The sequence below is a fragment of the Lemur catta genome, chromosome 1 (assembly GCF_020740605.2).
Source record: "Lemur catta isolate mLemCat1 chromosome 1, mLemCat1.pri, whole genome shotgun sequence".
Lineage (NCBI taxonomy): Eukaryota > Metazoa > Chordata > Mammalia > Primates > Lemuridae > Lemur > Lemur catta.
The window spans coordinates 35,740,428-35,765,238 of NC_059128.1; the positions used below are offsets into that span (position 1 = coordinate 35,740,428).

The window sequence follows — 24,811 nt, forward strand, 5'->3', positions numbered from 1 at the left end:
ATAGCAGAGTAGCTGGGAAAAATTTATGTGAGAAGAAGAAATACCTTAAGGACACTATGAAACAATTTCTGGCAATGTGAAAAAAGCAAGAATGCTAAGAAATTACAGGGGCAAAAATATTTAAGCGCTTTCAATCAAAAAAAATGTATAAGGCTGTAATGTCCAAATGATTACTAACAAAAAATGTCTAAGTTTAGTTGAAATGGGGCTTGCAGCAACAGCCATGATTTAGGAGATGAACAAAATAACTAAATACCAACCATTACTGCCAAAATCTAAAGATATGATTGTGTCTCCAGCGGCCGGGGCCAGCAAAGTTAAAGCATCAGGTTCCTTTTTAAGTTTATCAAAGAGGCTACTTGTATCTTCTGATTCAACTTTGGTGAACAGCTGAGTCATTTTCATATCTGAAGATTCAACTGGTTTGAGGACACATTCTGTTTGTTGAAGGGAGAAAATCAAGTCGTGCTGAATAATACCACTGTCAAAAAAAGAGAAATTAGTAATCCTTAAGTGAGCACTTGACACAATGAGGGGGAGGAGATCTGTGAAATGATCTTATTTCTTTAAAAAAATTCTGCTTTATGAAAAGGAACATTTTGGCTGGGCACAGTGGCTCATGCCCATAATCCTAGCACTTTGGGAGGCCAAGGTGAGGGGATCACTTGAGGCCAGAGTTCAAGACCAGCCCAAGCAACATAGTAAGACTCTTTCTGTATAAAAAAATTAAAAAAAAAAAAAAAAATTAGCTGGGGATGGTGGTGCATGCCTATAGTCCCAGCTACTCAGGAGGCTGAGGTAAGAAGATTGCTTGAGCCCAGGAGTTCAAGGTTGCAGTGAGCTATGATGGTGCCACTGCACTCCAGTCTGGGCAACAGAGCAAGACCCTGTCTTTAAAAAAAAAAAAAGAACATTTTAAGACTTTAAGATTTCTTGAGATGTATGATCTCTCAGGCATACTTTGTCACATTTAGGGTTTTAAAATGCCAGTATGAAATAAAGACCTAAGAAGATTCACAGTACAAAGTAATTTCAGTAATTTCAATTAAAAGCTTCAGATACCTTTTGGGAAAAGTGGTGGTGACAAGGAAATTTGCAGTCAAGTACATGAAGGACACAAATAGATCTTCAGAATTTTTGTACTGATCCACATATAATGAAATAGCTAGAAAAGAACTCTTTGGCTCTAACATATGAGGCATGACCTAAGGATGGTCCTGAATATATACAGATAAATAACCAATGTTTTTCTAAGAGAGATACCAAACTTTCTTTGGTGGTAAGAAAATGATATGGTGATACCATCTTCAGGATAAGGTTGAAGAGGGATGATGAACAATAGCTCCATCTTTGCGTTTGGCTTAAATGTAAATTTTATTACTCCTTTAATTAAATGTTCACTATGTAAAATGAACTGAGGATACAAAGATCAAAATACTCAACCCTTGCCCTCAAAGAAGTTCATAACCCATTATGAAAGCAGATGTGTAAACAATTAAAATACACTATGATAATTGCTAAAATGGAGAAAGCTTGCTTCACTGAGAAGCTAACAAGCTGAAATAATGAAAGAAATGTTTGATTAGAATTAAAGAAATGTTTGATGACAAAGAAATGTTTGGGTGCAGGTAACAATTTGTTAGGCAAACTGGGGTTGAGGGGAAAGGAAGGACCTTGCAAATGGGGCATTCTTATGAAATGGTAAAGTCACAAAACAACTCTTTGGTACTAATATTAAAACATGGTGTCAAAAGTGGCAAGAATAAAATCAAATGACCAAAGTCTTCCTAAGAGATGTGACTATAGATTTTAGAGGGAGGGCTAACTCTATGAAATCATGAATATGATGACAAGAAATGATGCTATGCACATAGGCAAGGATTTATCTTGGGTGTGTATGATAAAGGTATCTTTTAAAAAATTCTAAGGAAAATGAGATGATGAGATATCCACACTAGAAAGCTCAGCCTGGTAGTAATGCAGAAGATAGACTAGAATGTGGTGGTAATATGGACAGGTAGACTAGATAGGGCAGGAGCCTAGTGAAATAGACCAAATGAAAGATTAATTTAAGATATATATAATATGCACAAACCAATGAACTAAGAGAAGAGTTCGTGAATATACAGGAGCCATGTATCACCATTATACAGCCTTTTAAAGTGATCTCACATAGAATTTCATTATAACATTTTAAAGTAAGCATTACCGTATTTACATAGATGAAATTCAAGAAATGAAGAGACTTCCCCAAGGTCATGGAGCTAATGAATAGCAGAGCTATGACTCAAACCTAACTTTCCAAGGCCAATATTCTCCCTACAAAAATAACATAGCTGTCTTGAGATAGGATATGCTGACAGCTGTATCAGTAGAGCAAACTAATCCATAGATCTGGAATTTTTCCAAGGTCTTTTTAAAAACAGGAGTGAAAGTATGGGGATAGACAACTACTGATAGTTATTTAGTGGCATCACTGTGGAATAGTTGTAATGGAAACCTAGGTCAAAGTACTGAAAAATCTTAATTTGGTAGAAATGTAAAAAGTAAAATAAAATTCAGTTAATTTTTTTTTTAAGAGAGAAAGGGTCTTGCTCTGCCACTGCTGCTGGAGCACAGGATACGATCATAGCTCACTGCAGCCTTCAATTGCTGGGCTCAAGTGATCCTCCCACCTTGGCCTCCCAAGTAGCTGGGACTACAGGTGTGTGGCCCCACACCCAGTTAATTTAAAAAATTATTTTGTAGAGATAGGGTCTCACTGTGTTGCCCAGGCTGGTCTAGAACTCCTGGGCTCAAGCAATTCCTCCACCTTGGCCTCCCAAAGTGCTTATTATAGGCATGAGCCACCACGCCCAGCCAAATTCAGTTAATGTTTTTAATCTTCTCTCTCTCTATAAATGAACAGAGTATACAAAAAGAGTTACTTCTTTGTTCCCCAAAAATGTTTATTTCTCAAGCTTACCTCACAACATAATTTACACATACAATGCATTGTGGTTGAGAGTTCTTGGTGTTATATATGACAGTTGCTTGAGTTTCAACCCAAACATATCCACCTCTTTTGGCAAGCATCCTGTACTGCCCTGTGGTGACTTGTCCTTTAGTAAACACTAGGAGTGAAAAGGAAAAAGAATCATGCAGAGAAAATAATAATTTAACTTTGAATTTTCAATCAAATGAAAAGATGTTGAATATTGGTCATTGTTTTAGAAAAGGGGAGAAACGTTTATTTTAATGGAATCAGTTGTAACTGTTTAAATTGATGGAGAGCAAGAGAAAGCCCCAGCACAGCTGAAAAATACTTCCTTTTTCTAAACCTCCAAATAAAACTCCTTTCCGCCAGTCTTCACTTGGAATAAAAGAAAAGTCAGGAATGAGAGAGAGCAGTGACTAAAATTCCTTTAATGACTTATGTTGAAAGTGTCGAGAGATCAATGACCTTGATTCCATGGGAAGCATTCAAGAAAGTGGTACTGCTACCATTTCCTTAAATTCTTGCTATAGTTTCCACAGAACCAAAGAAGCTTCAAAAAGCTGTACTTAGCATATTTGAATTCCATGTTGTAGTCTTTCGGCAATGGACAATCTAATTATTAATTTGGAAGAAAGTACTGAATGAATCATAATGATGATATGTCATGAGTTCTGGGGCTCTGACTGCAGAGTTGGGCCTACTCTTCAGTTCAAGACTAATCACACTAACTCAGAGGCATTCAGATATCCCTAATAACACTAGGAAGTCATGTTTAGGTTCAGATTAAACAGGCAAGTGAGAAATTCCAAAGTTTAACTTACCTTGGGGATCTTAAATAACATTCATTTGAGTAAAATTCAGAATCATATCTATGTCAAGGGTACTTGTTACCACAAGTGCATGATGTTAATCATTTTCACATTCACTGACTGACTGTACAAATATTTTCTTAGTGCCTTCTATATACCAACCACTGTTCATTGTATTTAGGCAGATTCTGAAAATGATGCTATTAAATACTCTATAACATTTGATTTTTTTTAAAGTTTATATATTTAAAAATGTCAGGGAAATTTTATATATTATTAAATGATTCTACTTTTACTGATATTTGTTGTAACAAGTACAAAACATAGATTTAACAGTCAAGATCCCCTATGAAGTCTGTTAACATATTTAGTCTAGGAAGACTGGTTCATTTTAACCAGAAAATTAGATAGCCAAATAGTAAAGAGATTGCAAGAGTTAAATAATTAGAATATTCATGAATTCTTCCATTGTACTTACTATCATGATGAGTTTTGGTCAGATGATCAGAGTCCAAAGCATGATAGTATTCATAAATTGAGCGGCCCAAAAGTTCTTCTGGCTCATATCCCATCAATTCAGTGATTCTGTTAGTAAAATGTGTAAGTTTAAAAAAAAGAGGGGGGATACACTGATAAAAATTTGTTTCTCTAGAATAACTGATATGCATTAATCTTATGGACAAGTGAATTTTCAAAAATAGTGTCCTTCTTTGCTTAGAATAAATTAACACCTCATCTTTAGTAACTCTATAGTTATTAAGTGCAGTTTATTACAAAATAAATAGAAAACTGACTTGTCAAAAACCAAACCAAATGGCTCTGCAGAAGAATGTATTTAAAAAAAAAAAACAAACAAATAAAACCAAACCCAACCAAAGCCCTCAATTCTTTACAAAGGGATATTCCTAAACACATCAACACTAGGTGGCAGCATTATAAAGGAAAATACTGTTTTTAAACAAAGTCATATTTCTTTAAATTATACTTTAAAAATACTTTTAATTGGTCTTATATTTTGTACATTTAAATAAAATTCCTATAGAACTAAAAACACTTTCACTATTCAAACCTTTGTGTGCTTGGCATTGTATTAGGCATGAAAATGCAAAGACAAAACTCAACATGTGGCTAATCTTCTGGTACACTTACCATACTACTTATGAAACAATGTGGTAAATGCAGTGATGAGAATCTGTTCCAGGAATCAGAAGAATCATCCCTGTCCATGAGAAGGAATGGTAGAATGAGGGACAGCTTCTTATAGGAGACTTATGAGTTCAGTACAGAAGAGAATCGAAGAAAAGGCAAAACCATTTCAGGAAGAAGGTATAGTATAAGCAAAGATAAAGAAAATGGTACAGGTACCTATGGTACAGGTAACAAAGACTATTGATGTGGTTAGTGGAGACGAGTAGAGAGAGATGATGGCTGCCGAAGAAGCAGAAGGATCAGATCAGTGGGGGTCTTACTCATTGACTTAGGAAGCTCTGATTTAATCAGATATCAATCAGTGCTTCTCAATCTGAGATATTCCTACTACTATGGGATGCCAAGAAGCTCAATTTTATGTATATTGGAGGAAGAAACATAAAGTTAATTTAACTTTAGAAAGTGACATAGCTTATATTGTGCATGAAAGCAGGGGGTATGGGGGGAATCCAGAAAATGTGATCACAAAGTGTTTTTAATGGACTAGGACATCTGTGATCTAAAGTTGTATACCATTCATTCATTGTAAATGTCTTAAGGGCAGGAACCATTAATCTTCATTCCTACTTTAGTGCCATGAACATAGCAGATGTTTAAATAAATGTGTTGAATGATGATAAGTGGACATTACTCAATAAATAATAGTGGTTTGTGGGATATTTGGGATGTTAAAAGCTTGATATGTTAGATTTTCTTAAAATTGAGCAAATTTTTTCCTGTATCTTAGTTCTTAGGGACTATAGATATGAAGTTCTTGGCAAGAGCTCTAACCAGAAAATAACAGTCTACTGGTCAAACTCAAAACCTTTCTTGGTTGATCTGTAAACTGGCTGTCTTTACTCTTAACTTCTCTGTCATGATCATTTTGCTAATTTTCTGATGTAACCAGAGGTGAATGATACTCCCTTTCTCATTATTGCTCCATGACCTTCCTTTCTCCCCAGCCTCCCCTATACTTTGTTACTTTAAGTTTTCAAAAGATGAAAAATAATTCCTCAAAACAAGATGGGCATCTCTGTTCTAGCATACATTCACATGAATACTGAGTAAATACCAGAAAATAGTTCTTAGCTTTTCTATCCTTATTTTCTTAAAACTGACAACAATGGTGAAGCACTCACTGTGTGTACTATGCATTTAACTCCTTTAATCCTTACAACAACCTTTTGCAGTATAACCTTTATTTTACAGATGAGGAATGTGAGTTTTACAACAGTTGAGAACCAAGGCCACACTGTAAGTACCAGAGCTGCAAGCCAGGACTAAATCCAAGATTATGTGATTCCAAAACCAAAGTTCTGTCACATTTCCTCATCAGTAGAGTGGGGGATTTTTGTCTACTTTATATTATGGCTAAGTACTTAAATTGGTTTTACCATATAATTTTCAAGTTAATCCCATAAAACAGGTGTTATTAAAGATGAAGAAACTGTGTTTAAAGAGAAGAACTAACTGGTCCAAGTCCCTTTGGATACAGGCAGCAGAGCCAGGATTTAGTAGTCTAACTACAGAATCTATGCCTTCAGCCACTGTATTGCACAGGCTTAGAGTGAAAAATAAGACAAGCAGAACAATAGGAGAATAAATGCTATGACAGAGGTACGTACAAGGAATGGTGTAGTTTCTTCTTGAAGGACAAGTAAAGTTCCACAAAAAAGTAGGTGCTCTTGGAAGTTAAGTATGTGTTAGGAGGTGAAGAAAATTTCATTGCAGATTAGGAAAGTATGTGCAAAGGCACTAAGCAGCATGGGGAGCTCTCTGGTTGTAGGGCGCTGGGGGCCACATCAGAATGCGTGGTCCCCCTCCTCCTGATTAATCTGGAGAAGTAGGTAGGGGCCACATGGTAAATATCTTTGTTTGCAATGCTAGGAGGTTAGATTTTACTGTGTAGGTCTATTTTTCTTTCATTCTTTTAAAATACACATCTTCATTTGATAAAAATCTCCTTCTTATTAAACAAAGCTTTTTTATGTGTGAAGATGAAGGGAAGCAATTGAGGCATTTTTTAACAGGAGAATGACATGATCTGATGTTCACATTAGGAAGTCCACTATCTGGTAATCTGGATAAAAGATTAAAAGGGCCCAAATCTGTTGGAAGAAAGGCAGTGCAAGAGACTATGGCAACAGTTCAAGTCAAGGTAATAATGAACTAAAGAATTCAATGACAGGCACACAATGGTGGAAAGGAGAGAATGATCAAGAGATATACGTAGATAGTAAATCTGTAAGATTTAGAGACCAATTTGTAGACAATGAAGATAAAAGGATGACTTCCAAAGTTTTCCTGGACTTGTGTCTACAGTGGTGTGTTAACCACAATAAGCAATATAGAAGGAAAAGCAGTTTTCAATGCTATTGTTTGGGAGAAATAGTGATACAGTTCAGTTACAGAAATATTTAGTTTACAATGCAAAAGAATTATCTATCCTTATAGAATTATCAAGTTGGCAATTAAATAGTAGTAGCTACAGAACTGAATTTGGGAAATAGTGGGAGAAACCATGAGCAGAGTTGAAGCTGTTCAAGGAAAATATGGAGGATGAAGAGATGTCCAAAGACTTGGCTTTCTAGTCCATAACCACATGTAATCTATCCTTCCTCAAAACATTCACTGTATGTATTTTCTTTCTTTAAATAAACAGAGCCCCTAAAGAAAAAAGAGCTCATCTTAATATTTGGATAGACCTGGTAAAGTAAGTGTTCATAGTACAACGTAGTAAGTGTTCAATATATGTGGCTGAATTAATTTAGAAAGTTAATCTAATATTATTGAGTTCCAGGAAGTATTATCCTATTCAGCTTAGTGGAAAGCATACAATTTAACAATGAGCCTTTACTATAGTGAACATTAAAAAATGCTATAGACTAATTAAAAATTTCACATTTACATTTTTGATCTAATTTACCTTTCATCACAATAAGAAAATTTCATATCCAGGCTGTGTCGACTGAGAAAAGTCTTGCTATCTAAGGGAATTTCAATATTTGATGGATGAGGAATGGGTTCACAAATCAGCACCAAGCACGTCATGGGTGGTTTCTTATACCCACACTGAGACTGGTTATTGTTGGTATCATATACATGAATATGGCCTGTGCAGTGAAGTACCTATGTATGAAGAAAAAAAGTTATTTTTAAAAATTTACAATGCTAGAAAAAAAAATGCAGAGATAAGTAGTTGAGTCTGACATGGCGAGTTTTAAGCTTTCATAAAATTTACCATCATTAGTGGATTAACCATATTTTTAAAAATCAATAAGTGTCTTCCCCACAACTCCACCCATGACCTACTCTCCAGGTACCATAGATTACTCTTTAAAATATTCCCCTCATATAAATCTGGGCTGCTTTTTCATTCAACTGGTCATCAGAGCTGTTTGATAGTTATTTTTTGCTCTGATGACTGTTTCAACACTGAACAAAGAAATGAAATAATGATGAATACAAAATTAAGTTCTAAGAGGATTCAAATAGTGGGTGGTTGGCAAAGCAAACTGATTAAGTTACCTTGGTACCTCAATGCCACAATTCACATAATTTAGGTTTGTGCCCCAAATTGGCAAATTACCACACTATTTTGGATTTGGGGGATCGCAGACAAATTAGTTGAAAGTGCAGATGTTAAATCTCCAAACACCAAGGAACAACTGTAAATTCTGCTCATAATTCTAAAGTTACCTTAATACTAGCAATGTCTACATGTATGAATTTATCTACAGATCAAGTACATCATCACTCACAAATCCTTTTTACTTACCTTCCATGTCGCAGACTTTATGTTCATAGTTCTCCCTCGACTAGTTAAAGTACACTTCATTCTGAGAAAAAAGCTTCGCTGTGTGTTTTGCTCTTTACCTTTTTTCACAGGGCCTAAAGAAAGTATGGAATAAAGTTGTAAAACAGAACTCAATAAACAAATTTGTTACAATAAAAGTAGCAAACTCCTGACCTCAAGCGATCCTCCTGCCTTGGCCTCCCAGAGTGCTAGGAGTACAGGCATGAGCCACCGCACCCAGCCAATTCACACCTCTTTGACCCACTCTCATACAGCCAAGATATCTGATACATTCCACTCAGTGATTTACTAGACTACAGTGATTCCTTGAGTTGGTGAAAGAGAATCCATATTTGGGATAATACTTAATCATTCATGTCAGTAAACTTGATCAAACTACAAAGAAATATAAAAATGGTATAAGTTTGCTTTATAACTGTGCTATCAGTGTATAAGCATGCCCAAAAAGAGAACTTCCACAAACTTCCTATCCTTTACTAAACATGCTAGCACAATTTATAACAGGCACGCAATGTATTTATAGAACTTTTAAAATAGCAACTTTCAAAAAATAAATAAATAAATAAATAATAAAATAGCAACTTTCTTTTTAATAGCAAATAGCATTTTATACATCTGATTTTTTCCTTGAGTTATCCTGTAAAGCAGGCAGGAAATTATTTCTACTTTGTTACTATTGAAAAAAAAGATTGAGTGACTTATCAAAAGCTACAGAAATAAAGCAAAGTCAGAATTAAATAAATTCAAGTCTATTCACTCCCATTCCAAACCTCATATAACTAAAAAATGATATTAACTTGGGTGACTAAGCAAACGGCGTCTTGATTTCTTATCTTCATTGGTCAGCCTAGTTCAAAACACATACAAAGATATTCAGCATTCAGAACCTGGACTAGATATTGCAAGCGATACAAAGATGAATAAGACACACTCCTTTCTTGGAGAAGTTACAAATGGAGTTAAGTACAGTAACGTTAACATACAACAATACAGTGAAGAGTTAAGTATTCAAGACTTACATTCTTGTAAGGACATAAAGCACAGAGAGAAATTATGCAATATCTTCTAGTCAAGGAGAATCAATAAGACCCACTTAGAAAAAGAGATACTAGAATTTCAGTAAATTTCAGTAAGCAGAGATGGGTTAGAAGGGCTTTCCAGGCAAAAGAGAGTGAAAAGCACAGAAATAAGAAAAATAGCACACATTTGGAGAACTGTAGATAGTACAGTTTGTCTGCAAGTATAAAGTATATGTAGAAGAGTAATAAGATAAAGTTAGAAGGGAAAGTGAGTGCTATTCTATGGAGGACTTCATATGCTCAACTGAGGAATTCAGCCCAAATATACAACATGGGGCTTAAAAAAATTCTGAGTTTGGAAGCACAATCAGGAACTTGAGGAACATTAACTTAGCACTGAATATCTATGGTATGTCAGAATTAGAATAAGGTGATGGTAATGAGAGGCTGAGCCAGTAGCAATAGGAGCAAGAAGAAGGGTGGCAAAAGATAAATGAAGAGGTGGAATCTATAAAAACTTGAAAACTGATGGAAATAAGAAAGGAGAGAAATCAAATCTGGAAATTTTAAGGCTAGTATACTAAAAGAACACTGTCAAGTGGAAAAGAAATAAGAGAATAAGTTTAAATTTAGGCAGAGATAGCTAGAAATGTTGGACTCTTGAGGAAGAAGATGAGTTCTAGTTCATACTTATTTGCTAATGGAACAAGGAAAGACAGGGCAATCCTGGTGCCAGTGCAAGTATCTTGGGTTTACTTAAATAAGGACTGAATTTGCCCTTCCTAGAAGCATTCAAGAGTAGATTTTTAAAAGCCACCACAAGAATCAAAATGGTCTTGGTGATGGCATAGGTGTATGTGTCGGGGGTAGGTGGTAATGACTGTGGTCATGGCAGTAGAGATCCACATGTAAACTTCCTAGGGTATTTTCAATCCTTCATAATCTAAGCTTGAATTAAACTGACCTTTGGAAGAAACCCAAGGCCTCTGAATGGGGAGATGCAGATAAATTTAAAAACCAAGGTAAGTGAAAAGTACTAGCATTTTCCTAATGGAAAAAAACTTTTTTAAAAACTACATTTTCAGCTCTCTAAAATAAGTCATATTTCATAATTTATGAATTCTAAAGCATATATTCAGAATTTAAATGAAAGAATTACAGGATTATTTGTGTAAACATACCAGTGGCTCTTAGTGTATCATTAAAATGTGATGCTTTGCGACAGCCCTCATTTCTAAAAGTGAAACTCTGCATTTTAGTTTCCCAACAAAACATCAAAAATTCATTAACTCCATTAGGAATGACTTAAAAAAATGTTTGTGTGCTTTAAAAAAGAACATTTGGTTCAAAACATACATTTAAACTATATTAAGACTTTATCTGATTTAGAATAATGTATTAACATCATTACCAAATCCAAGCAAGGCTTCCTAATATCCATCCATTTATAGTCTAGCCCCAGGGAAGCACTGACTGAGCGGTCAATACAGACCTCAAGTCTAAACACTAGATCTCATATATTAAACTCATTAACAACCCACTTGGGTCCTTGCTCAGAGCATATTCACTCCTCCTTTATACAGAAGTCTAAAAAGTATGTACTTGTTTTCCAAGTTCACAGTAAAAACACAATATGAAGTGAAAACAGGAGAGGGCACCTACTGAAAAAAGACAGAATGTAGTGAAAGCAAAAACATGAAAAGATCTCTAAGGTACTAATGAACGTGGACTATGGAGCCAGTCTACCCAAGTTCAGGCAGGCCAAGTTCTGCCATTTGCTAACCAAGTAATGTTGGGCAAGTTACTCAGTAACTGTGCCTCAGTTTCCTCCATAAATTAGAAATTGTTAACAGTTAACTTCATAAGGTTGTTGTGAGAAATAAAGGAGTTAAACCATATAAAGTGAAGAGAACAGTGTACTGGCATGGAATATTCTCTCAGTAGAAGTTAGCTATTATTATTATACATGAGATAAAAAAAGAAAACCTTAAAATTATTCAAAAAGTACTACTAATCTGAGGTTGTTTAATATAGAAGCAAACAACCTTATATACTTAAATTGAAAAGTAGTAAAGAACTGTAGAGAATAACAAATTTTTCTTATGGCAACGTTTAGACACGGAAGAAAGGTTCAATTATGATCAGTATATACTGTTTAAGGAGGCACAGATGTGGAAAAGACTTTAATTGTTAAGTTTTTGTAATTCAAGAGGTACTGCCCAAAAATCTTGGAACATGTGATTTTTTTAAAAAAATTCATTCTTAAAGGTTAGAGGTCTTGGTTTCCCTTTTTTTTTTTTGAGACAGTCTCGCTCTGTCATCTAGGCTAGAGTACAGTGGCATCATCATGGCTCACTGCAACCCTTAACTCCTGGGCTCAAGCGATCCTCCTGCCTTAGCCTCCCGAGTAGTTGGGACTACAGACCCACACCACTACGCCTGGCTAATTTTTCTGTATTTTGTAGAGATGGGGTCTCACTCTTGCTCAGGCTTCTCTCAAACTCCTGACCTCAAGCAAACCTCACTCCTCGGCCTCCTGGAGTGCCAGGATTACAGGCCTGAGCCACCACGCCCAGCCTGGTGTCTTTTTTTTGTTAATGTGTGGATGTCCATAATGTGATACCTTGTAAGCTAACTGCACAGTCTCAAATTATTGAGAACATCCCAAGATGTTTAAATAAGCAGTTATTATACTCTTAAAATTCTGGTGAACTTTTCCTTTCTTTCTTGGGGCCCCTAGAATAAGCTCAGACTCAAATTGGTATCTCAACTTCAATAACTATCTAAAATCCTATTATCTGCCATTTGTAAATTATGACTTCTCCTTGTCTTAAAGTTGTATTTTAATTTATCACTCCCCTGGTCCTGATCTTTATTTATTTTTTCATTTTATTTTATCTATTCATACACACACACATACAAACATACATATATATAATTATTTATGGAATTAGGTATTTTAAGGTATTTCTATGAATTTCCTACAAATAGATTAAGAGTTTTAATAATAGAGTTAACATTTTATTAAACATGAAATAGCATTTTGCCATAGGTTAGTACAATAGCAAAATTTAAGTTAATAACAGTATCTGATTAAAACCACATGTCACATTAAAGCAACTAATAGGCTTTTCTTACCATTTCTGTGTGTAAGCATTTCTCTCATCTCCTCATGGTCACATGGATGAGTAAAATCAAACACACTGTGTCCAGTTAGTTCAAACTGTAAACACATTTTTAAAAATTAGGTCTACATCATAAAAATCATAAAAACATATGTAAGAGCTCTTAATATGAGGCTATTTTACCTGAGTTAATCCCATGTATTTGTTCACGTTATCAGAAATGTAAATCATATCACCATCATCAGTGAGAACCATAACAAAACCATCCAGGGCTTTCAAATAAAAGCAATTCATCTGTGCCTTCATTTCATCTTCAATATCCAAATCACCTAAAAAGGGCATAAGAAGAGGAAAATCTTATAATTAAAAAGATTAAAGTAATACAGCAAGAGAAACCACTGAAAATAAAGAAGGGTCATGCTTTTAAAGGAAGAAAGGTACATAGGTAGAGGAGAAAAAGCAAAAAAAAGCTATTATCTTAAAAATTCCTGAATAAAGCTTTAATAGCAAATAATAACATGAATGTCATATTAGAGAAGAATTTAGAGTATGTTTAACAGAATAAAGCAAAACAATTTACAATGCAAACAGAAGGATTATTTCAAAGAGTAACTAAACTTATTAGAAAAAAACTTGGTGAAAATAGTAACGATTACTGAAAAATTATAAAAAGTATACATACCACAACATAATGGGGTATACAAAATAAAAACATTGTGACCTCCTTCTAAAAATAATTTCTAATTATTAATAGTTCTGATTTCTAATTTTCAGGCCTATTATGCCCTTATAAAACAACTCACCAGCATCCAGAAGTTTCCTCACACGCAAATAGCTGATGGTAAGCCTCATAACAGAAGCCTTATCAAGATGCGAGCTCACATTGTGGGGAAGTGGCAACTGATGAGCAAGCTCATAAAAAACTTCAGATTCTTTACTTCGCCGAGATCTGGCTGCATCTCTAGACTTTTCTTTTCGACGTTCAGAACTTATCCTACTTAAACAAAAAAAAAGGGGGAAAGAGACAGAAAATGTATATAAGTTAATTTGCCTTAGCTTGAATAAAACCAATTTTACATTTCTGCCTATCACAGGATTAGAAGATGCCATGTAATTAAATTATATGGAGATTTGTCTACTATTATTAGATGAATGATTATAAAAGACAGCTATAAAAATTTTGGATTACTGATGACATAAGGAATTCTCACAAGTCTGAAGTCAAGCTTTAAACCTGTCCAAAGCAGGTATTTTCTCCCTGGTGTGTCAAGTTGGAGAGGATGTTTTTGTTTTAGCCAAAAACTTAAGGTAACCTGTATATGTAAGGCTGTACCTCATAGTCATTCAACAGTAGACTTAACACAGAGAAACCAATATAATTAAGTCTAGAGAAACTATGTAAAGTTGTACATACTAACTTGAAAGCAAGAGTTGTTAAGCAGGTAGAACAGTAATAGCTACAAACTGGTTTTTGACTCCAATACTTTCTCACCTTCTACCCTACCACATGAACGATATTGACTATAAGCTATAGGAAATGATATTAGCAGTTATAATGAGCCACTGTTTTCAGTTGCCTACACCATTAGCAGCCCCTTATCTATTACAGGGATAATAGGTAGTAAATAAGTACAGAGATATGGGAGAAGAAAAGATGTGGCACAATACCAAGAATTTAAAGGGACGGGTTAGCAAAGATAAAGGTGTCAGTACAATGCTATATCTTTAGGGAACTCATCCAAGAATAATGTCAGAAAGATTTTCATAAGTCATACCAAACAAAGCTATCTTCCTTTGCTTAACTGCCTAGTGGCATCTATTCCTCCTGACCCAGATGAACGCAAGGCTAAACCTGGTTCTGTCCTTAAGCTGTTTCCTTAATAGCTATTGTTTATCAAAGCCTATTATGTTCCCCACACTAGGTACCAGGTACCTAGTTCTCTCAAAACAACCTGTAAATAGGCTAAATATTGTCCCTATTTTATAAATGAGGAAACTGGGATTCAGTAAGTTAAAAACAGCCATTATATAGCAACCAGGATTTGAACCCAGGTTTTTTTTTTTTTTTTACTCTAAAATCTTTGCTCTTCCACAATGTTTATCTTCTTAGTGGAGAATGTTGCTTCTATTTCAAATACTTAAGCTGATCTCCTAGGCCCCTCAACTCAATCCTGTTAAATCGGTTATTTACTAAAACAGCCATGATGATTTATTGAGCATTTAGCTAAGGACTTTGCTAGCATTGTTTCACTTAATCTTCCTTACATCCTATGAATGAGGTAGTAATTGTCTCCACCTCAACCCTCTCTTTCCTCCAAATAATCTGCAAAGCTGAAAGATACAATCATAGAACCCAGTTTTCCTGTTATGTTGTATTGTGATCATAGTGATACTATAGTTTTAGCACTTACTCAAGTTTGTGTGCTTAATTGACCTTTATACTTTAATAAGGAATGTAAACATTTGTTATTGCAGTAACCGAACTTTGATGCAAGAATTTCAGTTCAAGCATCTCGATCAATTTAACTTGAATACCTTGAGATTTAATTTGAACTATTAAAAACTGTTATCACTTGTAACTACTTATTTATATGAACCAGGATGTTCTCAATGGTGTACATTTTTAAAAAACAGAAATTAATTGCTGAGGCTACTTGAAAATGTAACAACATCAACAGTCTGCAATTTTATTTTTCACATAGAGTTGCCTCATTATTCTCACTGATTGTAAATGTTTTCAATTTGAACTTAAAATGTATAAAAATTTATTGTTGTTTTTGTTTTGAGGCAGGGTCTCTTTCTGTCACTCAAGCTAGAATGCAGTGGTGTGGTAGCTCGCCTCAGCCTCCTGAGTAGACAGGACTACAGGAACACACCACCATGCCCAGCCAACTCTTTATTTTTTGTAGAGATGGGGCCTCTCAGTGTCGCCCAGGCTGGTCTTGAACTCCTGGGCTCAAGAAATCTTCCCACCTCAGCTTCCAAAGTGCTGGGATTACAGACCTGAGCCACCGTGCCTGGCTAAAACAGTTGTAAAAATCGATTTTATATATATACTGGAGTTCCACACAATATTCCTGGAAAGAGATGGAGGAACCGAGTTGGCTCCCATTGACCCTAACAGATGCTGTTTCCTTCACATTTTTCACCTCTTAAAGTGGTAGGTGACAGGCAGTGATGGCTGTGGGGAACAGATTCCTATCTGGTCCAAATAAAAGCACCCAAAGAAAGAGTGAAGATCAATGACCTAATGATAAACCTGAATATTATTTCAAATGCCACAATTAGTCCAGGTGTTCAGAATCTTGTAAGCAACTTTAATCAGACTTACTATCCTACCCTTCTTTTTCTAAACTACTCAACTGATGTAAGCTACTGACAAGTTACTACCCAAATGAAACACTGGGTGAAAAAACTGAAATCCTTATAATACCTGTGATACAGTTTTCTTAAAGGCTATCCGATCAAGCTAACCATGGTGATGAAATGTCTCCATACCTTTAGAAATACCTGTATTGTCCAGAACTTTGGAGATAACGAAGTATGGCAATAAGCTTCTAAAACAAATCCATTAGAAACAAGAGGTTGGACAAAACATTTCAAGGACAATATATTTAAGCTAGTGCAGACTGTGAGAAGAATTTGAGCATGAGCCTGGATTTTGGATGAAAACTGAGCTTGAAGAAAATAAGTAATATGACACCTCAAGAATTGACAAACCTACATTAGGTATGAAGAAGGTGATGAAAATCATTATGTCCTTTATTATATAAACAGTCTAGACAGAAGGCAATCAGGGGACCTATAATAAAGGTTTAATGGAGAAATTTGTAGGATGCTCTTCACATGTGACTGTGGGAGCTCTTAAAACATTTCCTAAACTTAAAGCTAGTTTCCAAAGCTCTTATGAGTTTGAGAATCTGAATTGTCCAGCCTGTCTACTCACAGGAAGGCTCTTTTTTATCAGTCATATACCACAGAATCAGAATACTGACCAAGAATTATTTCTGTTAGACCACGGGGCCTAGATCCCACAGAGATGACTCTTGTACTATCTGTTTTACTACTTACACTGCACAGTGAAAAATGTGTAGACCAGAAGGAAATAAGTAGATTTGCAGCATGCAAATAAAGTCACTGTATTTCTCTATCAATTGCCATCTTTTTTTTTTTTTTTTTTTTTGAGACAGGGTCTTGCTCTGTAGCCCAGGCTAAAGTGTAGTGGCGTGATCACAGCTTATTACAGCCTTGAACTCCTAGGCTCAAGTGATCTTCCTGCCTCAGCCTCCCAAGTGGCTGGGACTAGAGATGCCCCACCATATGTAGCTAATTTTAAAAAATATTTTGTACAGGAGTCTCACTATGTTGCCCAGGCTTGTTTTGAACTCCTGGCCTCAAGCAAACCTCCTGCCTTAGCCTACCAAAGTGCTAAGGTTACAGGCATGAGCCACAGTGCTGGGCCCTATGTTATTTTTACACATATCAATAGTACCTGTATACGGTGCTATTTCAGTTAAGAGTACAGTCAAAATTCTGTCTTTTGAATAGTTTACCCATTTCCATTACTGTTCTAGAATAAGTGTTTGAGTAAACTTGCAAAATAGCTCAATCTCTGTGGTGCTATGGTTTTTGCATACTTATTATTTTATTGTTATCTAACATGCAGTACTGTACATGAAACTAACAATCGTATCTTGAAGTTATTTCATATATGAAATATATTTAGAAAAATAATTTTCAGCCAGTGTCTTATTAAAGCTTGTGTACAAAGTTCATGAATAACCAATCAATAGTTGTTTTACAGAAAATGTTTTATTCCTTAGATTAGGAACATAAAATAATTGCAGACATCTTAAGTCATCTGTGTTGTCTACTAATTACACACAAAAAGCCTGTTAGAATTCCTAATTATAAAGATATTGACTTTTAAGAAATTGACTTGATCAGACTTAAAGTTAATGTATAAATTTTAAGAAATATCGCCCAACTGTATTATTCAGTGAAAAAACTTTCTGGTCTTGAAGATACAAGTAGTTTTTTGTTGTTGTTTTTCATTTGTGTCAGTATTTTGACAGGACAGACATTCTGAAGTGAAATTTCATGACATAAAAGAGGTGCTATTTAAATTTTTTTATAGATAATACTTTTCCAAAAAGGTCTGTACCCAATTTTGTCTCTGCCAATACATGTGTATATCAATTCCTGCATGCACTCTTCAGTATTACGTATTATGGATCTTTTTTTATCTTATTATTAATTTTTGCCAAACTGATAGATGTGAACTATATGTCATTGTTTTAGCTGCCTAGCACTTCTTAAAGTCTTCGGTCCAAGGAAAATGCAAGGAAATTTTCACGTTCACTCTTTAGTTGGCATTTTTGCCTCCAGCTTTAAATCTAAACACTTCATGTATGGTGCTTACTATGTACACAGTGGTATTCTAAACATTTTCACCTATTAACTTATTTAATCTTTATTATCATCGTGTTACAGATAAGGACCCTGGCTAAATAGCTTACCCAAGGTTACTCAGTTAATAAATGGTAGAACCTGTATTCCAACTCAAGCAGTCTGGCTCTGCAGTCCCTTACAGGGGTGGGAAACCTGTGGCCTTAAGGCCACTTGTGACCTTCTAAGTCCTTAAGTGCAGCTTTCTGACTGAATCCAAACTTTACAGAACAGATTCTTTTATTAAAAGGGATGCAGCAGAGAAAGATGAAACTTTTCTTGCCTCCTTTGGTACTTAAAAAAAAACCACCTTGAAATCAGAAGGCTGCCTCTCAAAAACTCATTCTAATTGCCAAGATAAGTATTCATAAATCTAGACCATTATTATAAAGTTCAAAATTTGTCAACTTCACAAATCCAAAGACATAAAGGGGAAGGGACTGGCTTTGGAATTTAGGACTTGACCCTATGTTACTCAGAAGGACTCAGGACCAGGCTCGCCCTTGGAGTCTGTCTGTAAATCCAAAATCCTAACTGAAAGTTACCTACAGTAGATAGATGCTCTCTGCTCCACTGTCCACCAGCTTTTCAAAGCAAGGAAAGCTTTAAGTGGGTAATGCCAACCACTGTAGGGAGAGAATCAGATGATAGTAATTCAATCTACCCCATACACTCCCAGTAGACTTTATTTGTACACAGCAGCTATTTGAACATCTTAGATCACCACTGTTGGTGTTTTATTTGATCAACATCTGTTTGGCAATCACAGCCACTTCCTTGTTTTCTTTGTACTCATTTTGACAAAGTTCTTCTGACTTGTATTAGGCCAAATTAATGAAAAAAGGCTGAAGGTTTTTTAAAAATATTAAAACCATTTTAGATCTACACCTAAAGCTAATGTACATAATATAGTGATGTATTCTCCTTAGGTGAGGTGATTTCTGAGACTAACTGGTTTTTAAGTGGGAAAGGGATCTGTCTGTCCTCCAGATTTTGATAGGACAGTGGCATAAACACTGAAAGGTAACCCTCAAGATCTAACTTTCAAGGTTTTTAATTCCATCATTTTTCACAGGAAAACAAAAGGAAGATTCACCAAGTTCTTGATTTGTATTTTGCAGCAATTTGAAGGGATTTTAGAAACCAAAATACCACTAAACAAATCAACAAAAATTATAAAACAGTCACTACTTGGTATAACAACATTGCACATTTCCATAAGAGAATCCAGTTACTATTCTTTTCTCCTGACTGACTTTGAGCATTGTGTTGCTGTTTGCATAGGACCATCTACTAACCTGTCTACTAACCTGACTGACCCGCTCTTACATGCTTGGGAAGCTAGATTTTGCACATTCCAGTAAACATTCAATTTGGTGCCAGCTTGACATTAAGATATACTGCATAACTTCTTACAATTCTACTCTACATTTCATGATCTGCTCATCATGTAGAATTAATTTACATTGATTCTACTTTTATAAATCTAAATAATCTCTTTATGTTATAAATATAAACCATGTCATATTAGATGTCAATTTTTTTCCAGAATCCGTTCCCTTTTGTATTTGTCTTATGGGAGCAAAAAATACTTTAAGCCAAATTAATCTTTTCCTTTGAAATTTCTAGTGTTTTATTCCTTATTAGCATTCTTCCAAAGAATTAATAAATATCTTGATCTGCTTCCACCTATTATAATTTATTAGATATAAACCACCTGGAGTTTATTTTGGTGATAAGTAAGGTGGGAATCTAAATTCTTTTTTCCCCATATATGCCTTTATTTTTTTAAGACAGGGCCTTGCTCTATCACCCAGGCTGGTGTGCAGTGGCACATTCATAGCTCACTGTAACCTGTAACTCCTGGGCTCAAGCAGTCCTCCAGCCTCAGCCTCCCAAGTAGCTGGGACTGTAGGTGTGCACCACCATGCCTATTTTTTTTTTTAAAGATGGGATCTTGCTATGTTGCCCAAGCGGGTCTCAAATTCCTGGCTTCAAGTGATCCCCCCACTTTGGCCTCCCAAACTGCTGGGATTATAAGCTACTGGATTATGAGCTACTATGTCCAGTCTCCCATTGCTTTTTTTATTTCTGACTTTAACATGTTAAATTCTCACCTATTTTGGATATTTCTTAGAGAATTTTGTTCAAACTATTTCTGTTACATATTTTGTACAGTTAAAATGATAATTTAAAAATGTGGTAAGGTGCATCATTGATACTCTTATTGGATATTCGTTATTGGCAAGAATCCCAAAATTAAAGCCAATCTGCATACCCACTTCAGGAGATCTGGCTGGGCATAAGCTAATTACCAGATACCTAAAGTGAGAAGTACTATGAAAGAAAAGATGAAGAAAATTTTCTCTAACATTTACTGAGCACTTAGTATGTGTCAGGCACTGTGTTAAGTGTTTACCACGTATCAGCTCATTTAGAGAACCAAAAAAGTAATGAGGAGTGGCCTCCTTGAACCTAATAACATGCACCATTCCTTCATTCAAAGAATATTTACTGAGCATCCATCAAGTACCATGTACTATGCTAGGTACTAGGAAGGAATATAGTGATAAGTAGAACAGCCCTCAAGGAGCTTCAACGGCCTCCCACTTAGTCTACTAAAATAGTCACCTAATGCTTGCTGTATTCCCAAATGCTAGTCTAGCTGCATCACAACCTTGGGGGCATCCACCATTTCAAATTCCTCAGCCCCACCTTTGTAAATTCTGATTCAGTAGATCTGAGGCAGAGCCCCAAAATTTAGGTCTTTAAAAACTCCCTGGAAGCACATGATATACGTAGTAAGGTTTGGGAACCACTGGTCATTGTCACTTACCACAGTGACTTTGCTTTAATTTCTCTCTCAAATTACCACCGCAAGGTAAAAATTCTGGTATTAGTCTTACTTAAAATCTCATCAAATGCACACAGGACAAAGTCTAATTATTTTAAAAGGAAGCCCTCCCTTACCTAGTTTCCTGCCCATCTCTTTATCCTAATCATTTCTCACATTCTTCATTCACAGTGTAGTTACTCAAAAGCACTATATTATTCCTTTCTGGCTTGCCCACTCTACTCTCTCTACCTGGGGTACCCTTCCCAATACACAGCTTGGTAAATTTATGTGAGAAACTTTAAAGATTCAACTCAAGCATCATTTTGTTTCTGTTTTTTCTGTCTTCTAAAACTGCTATCTGGTAGAAATGACTATTCTAGTTATTTGGCTATATTTATCTTCCTCTACAACCCTTAAAGCTTCTTGGAAGCAGGAAACTGCCCCAAATTCATCGATGTGCATAAGTTTTACTTTGAATTTACTATTTGGCCCAAATCTGCTATTTGACTTTAATTTCAGGCAAAGGAAAGCTGACTGCCTGCTCCTTCAACACTCTGTTTGGAAATCCCGGTGTTTGTGCTTTACAGTGCCTTCTGTAATCATACAGATTATAATCATAATTAACCAGCATAACACTGCCAGTACTATGAACTAGGCATACTATTTATATTTATTGTGATTATCTGGATATGCATTTTCAAATATAAGTAAGCATACTAGATAGAGTGAAAATCTTGTTATTCTTTTGTCCGTCTGTTTATTTGTCCCTTGTAGTCTTTCCCTATAACAGCCACTAGAATAATCCTTTTAACAAGAAAACCAAGTCACATCACTCCTCTGCTTAAATTGGCTTTTTGCCTCATTCAGAGTAAAAGCCAAAGTCCTTAAAACAGCCCAAATGGGCCTCCATGATCTGGCCTCATTACCTACCTCTTAGATCTCATATCCTACCACTTTCCCTCCTTTGCTCTCTCTGCTCTAACCACACCGGTCTCCTTGCTGTTCTTCAAACACACGCTCTCCTTAAGGGCCTTTGCACTAGTTGTTCCCTCTTCCTGGGCTACAGCTCCCTCAGTCAGATACCTACAAGGCTTACTTCTTACAAAGACCCTTTCAAGTCTTTGTCCCACTCTCACCTTCTCATCGAGGTGAGATTCCCTGACCGCTGCTTCCATCCTGGTCCTCTTGCCCGGTTCTATTTTTCCAAAAGCAATTAATCATCTGTAAGTGTATATCTTACTTGTTTATTAAATGTATTATCGAGCTATACCACAACTCACACCTGCACTAGAATGTAAGTTCCACAAAGGCAGGGACTTTTGTCTATTTTGTTCAGTGATACGTCCCAACCACCTAGAATGGTTTCTGACACGTAAGAAGTATTCAGTAAGTGCTGGCCAAATTATGAACTAGTAAGTTGAAATTCTATCACTCAACTGAAATATGTTTATTTATTATTGCAAGAATAAATGCTACAATAACTGATTGATAGTTAATTTTGTGTACAAAACAACCATTCATTCACCTAGCCAAGTTCCTGACACATAAAAGCAGCTCAATAAATGTTAAATAAATGAATTGTGGAATAAATGTGAACACAGACAAATACAAGCATTAGCCAGGTCAACACCAGAGCCAGCAGTGTCATCCTCCTTAAGTGAAAAAAACAGCTATTGATTGAAACAAATCACCTAGCAACGTAACAGTGAATAAGTAGCACCACCATCATCACCAAAGAGAATAAGTGATCTTGCCAGGGAAGAGATTTAGAAATGTAAGGAGAGAGCTGAGAAACAAGAATACCAATTTGCTAAGAACAGGTTCAATGTTTCAGATTAGTTCCCCTTCCACTTCAATCTACATTCTTGTCTTTTTACTGTTTTATCCTAAGCTAATGGGGTCAGGAAAATGCATGGTTATAGTAAATGTTCTTAAACCATTAAATTAACACCTTTATCATCTTTATGTCTTCAAACCAAGGCAGAACCATGAGTTTACTAATTTTGTTTTCTACGGTCTTTTTTAAGAAAATGATGTCTTTTTAAGGGGGGTTACTTTGAGACAAGTATTTTATATTTATTATCATGAGTATTAACATTATTAACAGGATCTGTTATATTTTCTATCTAGTAATTGTTGCAAAACCAGAATATTTCAAACAAGTAACATTTAATTAAAAAACCTACCCCTACTTAATGGAAAAAACAGCAAAAATTTAACATTTCAAATTAAATATAAATTATATTTTCAGGAAAGCTACACATCTATAATTTATCATTATTTTCTCTGGGAAAATATCTTCTGGATTCTAATCAATAAACTTAAAAATGAACCTTTAGGATACTCTTATGTTAGAAAATGTTACTTATTCATCAAATATTTCTTGATCATCTTTCCTAGCACAGGACACAGTGCAATAAGCAAAACAGACCAAGACCCTACCCTCATGGAGTTTGTTATAGGATAAATATATCTTTGTGTTGCTTGTTTTTATTCAATAACAGTTACCAAGGTCAGTCCCTAACCGATAAAACATTAGGCATAGAAATTATCTTTCCATAATCCAAATAACATAAAATTTCAGGACAAAGGCAAAGTCTACAGAAACTAATCTTACTTATACAATATGCTACACTACAGTATTACGTGAAAAGAGCAGGTTATACAAAAAGAATTTGAGTATGAATCCACTTGTGTGTGTATAATGCGTGTGTATATATAAACATATGTATCTCTACACATACATATTATTATTCACAGATGCACAGATAAAACCAGAACAATACAATGATAAAGAGTGTTAGTGACGTTTACAAATATGAATTATACTAGATTGAAGATGGCAGGATCACAGATTTGTAATTTAAGAAAAATTCACTAAGAACTGAACTACCATTACAGCTGCATTTGCCAAAAAAATCTGAAAGAGGTAGTAATCCAACTTTTTGACTTGTTTACCAGAAAGATTAAAAACAAGTTAAAATTTTTCTTCATTTTGGAAATAAAGCAGGGACGATCATATTTCTTTCCAATAAAAGGCAAATATATTCTAGTATGTATTCTGGATGTTTTTTAAAAAGATAAGTAGAGTCTAAATAAGCAATATAACTCAATATTTTCAGTTTCTCATGCTAGTCTAATTTTCAAATTTTGAAAAGTCTGCATTTCATTATTAATTTAAAATTCAAAAATCAGAATACAAGGCCGGGCGTGGTGGCTCACACCTGTAATCCTAGCACTCTGGGAGGCCGAGGTGGGTGGATCCATCGCTCAAGGTCAGGAGTTCGAGACCAGCCTGAGCAAGAGCGAGATCCCGTCTCTACTAAAAAAAATAGAAAGAAATTATCTGGCCAACTAAAATATATATACCAAAAAAAAATTAGCCAGGCATGGTGGCACGTGCCTGTAAGTCCCAGCTACCTGGGAGGCTGAGGCAGTAGGGTCGCTGAAGCCCAGGAGTTTGAGGTTGCTGTGAGCTAGGCTGATGCCACAGCACTCACTCTAGCCCAGGCAACAAAGTGAGACTCTGTCTCAAAAAAAAAAAAAAAAAAAAAAAAAAAATCAGAATACATATACTTTTTTTATTTTT

General features: G+C 35.3%; 1 protein-coding gene and 1 long non-coding RNA gene across 3 annotated transcripts in view; one reads left to right on the forward strand and one right to left on the reverse strand.

Moving 5' to 3' along the window:
- The window catches only part of LOC123648323, a 37,219-nt gene that overhangs the window by 10,351 nt on the left and 2,057 nt on the right, over positions 1–24,811 (forward strand). Inside the window, exon 2 of the long non-coding RNA XR_006738565.1 lies at positions 13,713–13,779. This is a non-coding gene — a long non-coding RNA (uncharacterized LOC123648323). The remainder of the gene's footprint in view (positions 1–13,712; positions 13,780–24,811) is intronic.
- Positions 1–24,811, reverse strand: part of HIF1A (hypoxia inducible factor 1 subunit alpha) — a 44,716-nt gene that overhangs the window by 7,026 nt on the left and 12,879 nt on the right. Inside the window, exons 2-9 of one of the 2 annotated variants that reach the window (XM_045566040.1) lie at positions 13,742–13,932; positions 13,122–13,267; positions 12,952–13,036; positions 8,756–8,868; positions 7,904–8,106; positions 4,265–4,371; positions 2,966–3,113; positions 261–481 (exon numbers count right to left, since the gene is read on the reverse strand). In XM_045566040.1, coding sequence (XP_045421996.1) covers positions 261–481; positions 2,966–3,113; positions 4,265–4,371; positions 7,904–8,106; positions 8,756–8,868; positions 12,952–13,036; positions 13,122–13,267; positions 13,742–13,932 — 1,214 coding nt within the window. Of the gene's footprint in view, positions 1–260; positions 482–2,965; positions 3,114–4,264; positions 4,372–7,903; positions 8,107–8,755; positions 8,869–12,951; positions 13,037–13,121; positions 13,268–13,741; positions 13,936–24,811 lie in introns of both variants that reach the window. The other variant, XM_045566031.1, reaches the window with a different exon arrangement.